The sequence below is a fragment of the Lipotes vexillifer genome, unplaced genomic scaffold (assembly GCF_000442215.2).
Source record: "Lipotes vexillifer unplaced genomic scaffold, Lipotes_vexillifer_v1.1 scaffold892, whole genome shotgun sequence".
NCBI classification, from domain to species: Eukaryota; Metazoa; Chordata; class Mammalia; order Artiodactyla; family Lipotidae; genus Lipotes; species Lipotes vexillifer.
The window spans coordinates 825902-834430 of NW_006786445.1; the positions used below are offsets into that span (position 1 = coordinate 825902).

At 47.2% G+C, this 8529-nt stretch overlaps 1 protein-coding gene across 1 annotated transcript; it reads left to right on the forward strand.

Annotated features, from left to right (window-relative positions):
• The first annotated feature begins 5252 nt into the window (after positions 1-5252).
• LOC103084976 (serum amyloid A-2 protein) lies at positions 5253-7929 on the forward strand. Its single transcript, XM_007458794.1, has 3 exons — positions 5253-5340; positions 7240-7378; positions 7767-7929. The coding sequence occupies exons 1-3, from the start codon at positions 5253-5255 to the stop codon at positions 7927-7929; spliced, it is 390 nt and encodes a 129-aa protein (XP_007458856.1).
• Positions 7930-8529: the final 600 nt, after the last annotated feature.

Sequence of the window (8529 nt, forward strand, 5' to 3'; positions counted from 1 at the left end):
CCTCCACAGCATATAGGATCTTCCCAGACCAGGGCTAACCCGTGTCTCCTGCATTGGCAGGCGGATTACTGACCACTGTGCCACCAGGGAAGTCCCAACACCAATTCTTAACAGTTAAAAAAATACAATACAAAATAGTACGAAAAACATTAACTGTCTAGGGAAAACTTTAAAAATACACAAATATTTACAGAGAAAATTTAAGTTTGTTAAAAGGTGGGGAATGTATGTCATGTTCATGGAGACGATGTTTTAACTTATTAAAGATATCAGTTCTCCTTGGATTAATTTATAAATTCAGTGCAATGCTAATCAAAAATTCCCCGTGGAATTTTTTTATGGACACAACAGATTTATTTTTTATGGATGAATAAGGGTCCACGAATAAGTAAATTAAGAAAAATAAGGGCCAAGAGGAGACACGCACTCTGGTCTCTAAGATGCGTGATCTTGGGATTTACCTCAAGGGGGGAGACAACTGTGACTGCTGTCTCTGTCTTTGGGCCAGAGGGCATCCCCAGGGACCAAGGGAACTGAGAGATGTTTGCAGCACCAGTTATGTCCAGAATAGGCCCCAGAGAAGTAGAGCCTCACTGCTTTGAAGATCGTCCTTAACCCAGATCTGGATGAAAGAATTTCACATCAAGCAATGAGTACCCATGGAGAAGTGTGTGTACCATCTTCCATCTATCTCACCATCCTACAGGCAACGTTAAAATGGTGTTGGACTGCACCTGGGAACGGTTCATGAGACATGTGGCAGAGACGGTGAGGACCCAATAGGCATCCGATCTCGTCCTCCCTGAACAGGCACAAGTAGTGCAGCCAGTGCTCTGTGGCATCAAGGTGACCGGATTGTCACTTGAGGTGTGGTGCAGACCAGGGAAGGAAGAGTGTGAACAGTGGATGGAACACACTGGGGATGTAGGAATGGAAGCTTCCGCGGGATGGATGCAGGCAGGTGGCGGAGGATATAGAGAGTGCACTTTTGGGGTTGTGATTGTGGAGTGGCAGGCTGGGGACAAAAATGTGTAAAAGCCGAGAAGAGGAGGCACTTGCACTGTGACTGACAAGAACTCTAGAACATAGTTGAACCTGCCGTTGAGGAGTTCACTAGGCCCTTGAGCATTCTGCAGAGGAGGAGGAGTGGACCGCTGCGTGTGGATTGAGACTGGAGACATTTAGGTAGGAGAGGAGAGATCACAGGGATTTACAGCAAGATACAGCAAGCCAGGCACGGATCCAACATCCACTGACAAGAGCCTCATACAGCCTGGCTCATCTGACGGCAGCGAGATGCCTGAGCCACTCCAAGGATGCCTCAGAAGTTGTGTGCAACATGTTTTTCCATTGTGTATCTGTGTCTTTGATGCTTTCACATCCTGGGGCCTCCCTGCCCCTGGAGGGACTGCTTCTCCCAGAGGTAGCCAATTCTTACAGATTAGTAAACTACCCTGTGATAGTCAAGTAACCTGTGAGTGAGCCTTTCAAATACAAACCAACCAATCCAGAACTCACACTTCAACCACCTCCTTTATTGCGCCCTCATGCTCTGGGCCACTATCCACCTGCCCTGATCATATCAGAGCCAGGTACCAGACAACTAGGAACCAGCCCCTATGCCAAGCGAGAGCTGAAAGTATTCAAATGAGCCAGTCCTAAACCCGCTCACCGTGCCTCACTGGTCCTCCCACAGAAACCACAATAAAGGCGTTTGTCACGTTTTCTCCCCCTCACTCTGTCCCCTGGCCCACCCTGGGTGCTTCCTCGTGTGGCCACCCCGCCCCCCTTGGTGTGATGTGCCCCCTTCTTTGGGGATCTGTGAGTAACAAATCGTCTTTTTAATGGCAGTTGTCTCCTGATCTGTTGGTCTTACCATCACAGTTGTCTCCCCGCTTGGGATAAATCCCAAGATCACGCATCTTAGAGACCAGAGTGCATGTATCCTCTTGGCCCTTATTTTTTTAATTTACTTATTCATGGACCTTTTTTCATCCATGAAAAATAAATCTGTTGTGTTCCTAAAAAACGTCCATAGTGAATTTTTGATTAGCAATGCACTGAATTTATAAATTAATCCAAGGAGAACTGATATCTTTACTAAGTCTAAACATCCTCTCTATGAACATGACATACACCCCCCACTTTTTATCCTTTAACAAACTTAAATTTTCTCTGTAAATATTTGTGTATTTTTTTTATTTTGAGTCACTACTTTTATTCTTTATTGTCCTTATTTTCGAAGTTTTGGCACCCAAACTTGGAAAACCTCATGGAGATTTGTATAAACGTGCATATACATATACACACACACATTAAGTTTAAAGCCTCAGTTCCTCATTAAACCTTGTGCTCAGGCTCCTGTTAAAAAGAGGTAAAATGGTGAGAAGCTAAAAATCATGGAAAACATGAATAAATCCCAATTGATAATTTCCTTGTTGTTATGAATTAAAACAGACATTTTAAGGCAAAATCTATCACCTTGCTAAAACTTCTACTAAGCAACAGACTCAGATATTTACAAGAAAATAAATAAACAAAAAGGCCTTTACACATGTCAATATGGTTTAATGACAAGCTAGCTGAGGAGTTGCACTTTGTTATTTTAGGTAACTTTCCTTTCAGGAACAGTTAATACTTTGTGTATTTTTAAAGTTTTCCCTAGATAGTTTATGTTTTTCTTACTATTTTGTATTGTATATTTTTAACTGTTAGGAATTAGTGTTGGGACTTCCCTGGTGGCGCAGTGGTCAGTAATCCGCCTGCCAATGCAGGAGACACGGGCTTGAGCCCTGGTCCGGGAAGATCCCACATGCTGTGGAGCAACGAAGACTATGTGCGACAACTAGTGAGCCTGTGCTCTAGAGCCCGCGAGCTACAACTACTGAGCCCGCGAGCCACAGCTACGGGAGCCTGCACACCTAGAGCCTGTGCTCCGCAACAAGAGAAGCCACCGCAGTGAGAAGCCTGTGCACTGCATTAAAGAGTAGCCTCGGATCGCTGCAACTAGAGAAAGCCCGCGGGCAGCAACGAAGACCCAACGCAGCCAAAAAAACAACAAAAAAAGAATTGGTGTAGAGAAACACAATTGAATTTTTATGTGAAACATGGCAATCTCACTGAATTCTCTTAATGGCTTCATTAGTGTGCCATTTGATTCTGATGGGTTTTGTACGTAAAAGCTTGCATCATTTAGAAATAATGAGAGTTTCATTTCTTCTCTTCCATTTCTTATCCTCCTCACATTTCTTGTCTTAGGAATGGGCAGGTCCTCCAGGAGAATGTGAAACTGAGGTGATCAGAATAGGACATCCATGGCTCATTCTTGGCCTTTTTGAGAATGCACCTCAAGTTTCTTCTTTACACATAATATTTGCTGTAGAGCAATGATTCTCAAGCTTTTTTGTCTCAGGGTCCCATTATACTCTTAAAAATTATTGAGGACCTCAAAGAAATTTTATTTATCCTGACTCTATCAGGATTTAACACACTGGATAGAAAAAATGTTTAAGCATTTAAAAACACAATAATATATTGTGCTGTTATGAAGTTTTATGAGGATTGAGTTAATTTATGAAAAACCCTTTGCAGAGTATCTAAAAAACGGTTAATTAAATAAATGAATAAATAAAAAGACAATAATAAATCCATTATGTTAACATAAATACTATATTTTAATGAAAATAATCTTTTTCCAAAACAAAAAAATTAATAACAAAATTAGTAGCTTTACATTTTTGAAAAATTGTCAATATCTATCTTAATAGAAGATAGCTGGATTCTCATGTCTGATCCTGCACTCAGTCTGTCACAATACATTATTTGGGTTGATGTATACAAAAAAATTCAACATCACACAGATATAACATATAGGTAGAAAACAGGAGAGCATTGTAATAGAATTTTATGATAATTCAGGCAATTCTTTGATCCGATACCAAACTTGACAAGTGGTAGTTTCTTAAAGGTCACTTGCAATGTAGAAATCTAAAACCATATCAATGAACATTTCATACCCAGTACACTCATGAAAAAAATGAGAATGAAAAAGGAAAAGAATATCTTAGTGCTACTGTGAAAATAGTTTTGATCTCACAGACTCCCCTGAAAGGGTCTTAAGAGACCCTCAGGTTTCCCTAGAACACATTGTGAGAACAGCTGCTATAGATTATTGGTATTTAACCTTCATCAAGTCAAAAAGCATCTCATTATTTTATAATATGTCTCTTTTTTGTTGTCATAATAGGTGTTGACCCTTATGAAAGGCATGGCTGAGAGGCTGAGAGGGCTTTCTCTGCCCTGGAGCTGAGAGCTCAGCACAGGTACACAGAGTGGTGGAAAGTCCTCGGGGAACCCACGACATTGGTGGGGTGGCCTGTCAATTTTGAAGCTCAAGGGCTTTACACATGAGTTCAAAGGATTTAATTTCTGACACAGCTGCTGTGTGGTCCAGAAGGGACCATCCTGAGGAAACGACCAGGAAAGCAAGGTCCAGGCTGGAGGAGTGTCCTCTAACCACACACCTGCCAGCAGCCTGGGGGCCTCCTTCCTGGAGCTCCACACCCTCTCTCCTCTTCTGCTCAGCCCCTCCACCCCTGACAGCGGCCACCAGGGAGAACAGGCCTCCCTATTTTCTCAGGGTTGCACAATGAGGAATGTGACCTGTGGATGAGGACAGCCACTGGTCTCCCGTAAGTTACCCTTTGCAGTTTTGTAGGAGAAATGACCTGCAGGGACTCTCCCTCAGGCACCAGTCCAGCTTTCCTTCTCACCCCATGACCCCAGCAGGGATGGCTCAGTATAAATACAGCCACGTGTCCCCAGCAGGTCTGCTCCACCGGGTTCAGGTGAGAAACTTCTCCAAGGACTGATTTCTTTGAAAACACTTACTTCAATTCTTCTGTTTTGTATTTGTCCTGGATGAGGTCAGTGCTGGCAGCGTGGCGCATGGGAAATGCTTTTTGATTAATTCCAGGCTGCTTTCGCGAGACACGGCTAGGTCCCAGCTGCCCTCTTCTCCCACCATAGACACCTTGGCGACCTCTTAGGCTTGGGTTCAGGGTTGGTGGGTTCAGAGCTGAGGGCTAGTGGCTCCGAGTGAGGTCCTACTGCAATATTCCCTAGGCGGACCGCTGAGAGTCTAATGAGAACAAGTGGAAAGAACAGCCGGGCTCTCCTCGACATACACATCCCAAAGTGGGTGTACAAGGCTTGTCCGTGTCTCCCTGACCCTCTCCTTTCATTCCAGCACAATGAAGCTTTTCACAGGCCTCATTCTCTGCTCCTTGGTGCTGGGAGTCCACAGCCGATGGTTTTCCTTCCTTGGTGAGGCTTATGAAGGTAAGGCTGGTGGAGGGATGACGACACCCCTGGGCCTCTGGGATTCACCATGAGCACTCTTAAGGGTTGGAGCTACTGTCTTAGGCGGCGCTGCCCTATGTGGTAGAATGTGCCAGGTGTTTGGGGAGGTTTTTCTCAGACAGATTGAAAACCACAGGATTTATGTCAATCAGTCACTAGAGAAAGAACAGCCATCATTCCCAGCTGAAATGGAAGTTTGAATGGAAGACATAAAGTGAGTCTTGAAATGGTACAGCATTTCCCTCAGACCAATTGCATGACGTAGGATGAAAGCTATCCATCTATTTCCCTTCTCTTCTCCGCTGCCTCCACTCATTTCTCCCTCCCTCCCTCCCTTTCCCGCTTCCTTCCTTCCTTCCTCTCTTCTTCTCTTCCTTCTTACCTTCCATTTCCTAATTGGATAATCCAGCGACCTTCAGCTTAGCTCTTGCTCCGGCTTCCTGTACTCAGTGACACTGTCCCTGGTTTAGTCTGTTTCCTACCCTTTTATAGCCTTTTAACTGACCAAAAAAACCGTGTGCGACCACGGGGAACCTAACAACATATCTCAAGCTTCCAGTAGGAACTCGGCCCTTACATGCACTTCAGGGTGACCAACTCTCTTGCTTTGCCCAGGTCTGAGGACTTTTCCAGGACACTTTCAACGCTAACTGGGGCAGTTCCAGGAAAACAGGGGCAGTTCTGGTTAGGCCGGGACAGGTGGTCACCTACTTACCTGCAGAATACCTCCATGAGGGAGGCATCTTCCCCCATCTGAAGGGGAGAAAACCGAGGCTTAGAGCAGCCGAGTCCGTTGCCCAGGGACTAAGTGCCAGTCAGCAGGTGGCAGGACAGAAGTTTGAACCCAGCTGGGCATGAGGCCAAAGCTCTTGCTGGGCAGACTTGTCCCAGTACCACTTCCTCAAGCTGGGGGCTTATCAATCTCAGCTGCATGTTGGATTCACCTGGGGAGCAATGAAAACTATTGATGCCTGAGACCCACCCCAGGGAGTGTGAGGTAATTGGCCTGGGCTGTGAGGTAAGTCTCATGGGACTTTCAGTATCTCCCCAGCTGATTGGGAAGTGTAACCAGGCTGAGGAAAAGACCCACTGCTCGAGGGCTTGCTTCCTCAGGCAGCCCACATCATCAATACCGTCCACTAGAAAGTTCTCAGGATGCCATTTACGTGCCTAACGGCAGGGGAATCAAGGCACATCTAGCGCATTCGCGCAGCAGGGATACATTTCTTAGGCGTCAGGGCACAGGTGCTCCATGTCTGCCCCTTTCTCAGAATCTGTCCCCCATGTCACCTCCTCACTCACCCAAGTCCCCTGGATCTTATCCTATGCAGCTTCCTTTTAGAACAGTGGCTCGGGGCCAAGGACAATTTCGTGTCCTGGAGATATTTGGCAATGTTTGGAAAGATTTCTAGTTGTCACACTTGGGGAATAGGTTGCCCGTTAGTGGGTAGAAGTGAGGGATGCTGTTAAACGTGTTACAATACCCAGGACAGCCCTGAACAACAAAGAATTATCTGGCTTAAAATTTCAATAGTATGAAGCCGAGGAATCCTGCCCTATAAAGATAGCTCCCTTCTCTCCTTTAAACATATCACATAGAGCCCTAAGAGAGATGCAGTCCAGAGACAGCATCATAGGGGCCCGACAACCAGGTCCAACACAGCTGTGCCCCTCCCCCCATAACGACTCTCATTCGAGTTACCAGGAGCAGGAAAGTAGGCACAAAAAATGCTCTTCTCAATCTATGGCACTCATGGTGCTGTAGCCACAAGATGAAACTGAGGCAGTGGAAGATTTTTCATTCCTTGATTCTTCCCTAAGGTGTGTCACAGTTTTCTGTCCACCTGATAATCCTTTCTCTATGTGCTTTCCTGCCAGGGGCTAAAGACATGTGGAGAGCCTACTCTGACATGAGAGAAGCCAATTTCAAAAATTCCGATAAGTACTTCCACGCCCGGGGCAACTATGACGCTGCCCAAAGGGGACCTGGGGGCGCCTGGGCTGCCAAAGTGATCAGGTACCAGGGGCCCTGAGGATGCAGCGATGGGTGTGAGAGCCTCGGACAGCCGGGAGGGGCCAAGCCCTGGAGAACTTCCTGTAGGGCTGTGGCCGCTCCTCCTCTTACCCACCCTCACCCTCTGTCCTGTGTGGGGTCTGAGTGGCTGAAGAGCAGAGCAAGGCTGGTGGCACAGACGATTCCCACGCCGCCCCCATGGGTGCCGTTCACCCAGCATAAGGGGACCCGCAGGGCTGAGGTGGGCTGAGCCCGGGCAGCCTCAGGCTTCTTCCCCTCTTTCCTAGCTCCTGTCAGAGTCCTTGATTCCTTGGAAAGAGGAGAGATGGGGAGGGTGGGCTGTTGCTCGTCAGCCCTGCACTAATCCCCTACCTGCCCTCCTCCATTCCAGCGATGCCAGAGAGACTATTCCGAGAGTCACAGACTTTTTTCAGCATGGAGACAGTGGCCACGGACTGGAGGACTCGAGGGCCGACCAGGCTGCCAATGAATGGGGCCGGAGCGGCAAAGACCCCAACCACTTCAGACCTGCTGGCCTGCCCGACAAGTATTGAGCTGCCTCTCACTCTGCTCAGGAGACGACAATGGGGCTGTGAGCCCCCAAGGGCAGGGATGCTGAGCTAGTGAGTTCTCTGTCCACAGAAGCCAGCAGATCTAATAAATGCTTAAGAGATTGAATGTTGAAAACCGTGTGTTATTCTTTGATATAAGGACAGCCTGTTTGTTCCCAAGGGGTGATGGCTGGACACCCACGTGATGGCCGAGTCTGTGCCTGTGTCTTGGGTGTCGGGGCCACACTCTCAGCATCATACAGGGCAGACACCCTGCTCCACCCCTTCCCCTAATCAGACCCGCTCCCCTCCAGGCCCCTCTGGTTACAGTGGTGCTCTTTCTAGGCCCTTCTGTATTCAGGCCTCTTCACTCCCTGGCAGTTGTGTCCTGTCAGCTTCTCTGCCCTGGGGTCTAGTCCCCTTAGTTCGTCCTCAGTGGTGTCTGTGTGCGGGCAGGGGACACCGCCTCGGGAGGACTGGATCGTGGAATCCTGCTCCAGCAACTGCACCTTGATCTTCTGTTCATTTCTCAGCAGCAGCTACAAATCCATCTATGAACCAATTTCTGTCTGTGCCATCCAGAAGTGCCTCCAACGCTGTTTC

Bases quoted from the DNA above. Each gene is read 5' to 3' on its own strand.
- LOC103084976 (XM_007458794.1), top strand. From the start codon at position 5,253: ATGAAGCTTTTCACAGGCCTCATTCTCTGCTCCTTGGTGCTGGGAGTC. The intron at 5,341-7,239 runs GTAAGGCTGGTG...CTTTCCTGCCAG, and splicing joins CCTTGGTGAGGCTTATGAAG to GGGCTAAAGACATGTGGAGA. The intron at 7,379-7,766 runs GTACCAGGGGCC...CCTCCATTCCAG, and splicing joins TGGGCTGCCAAAGTGATCAG to CGATGCCAGAGAGACTATTC.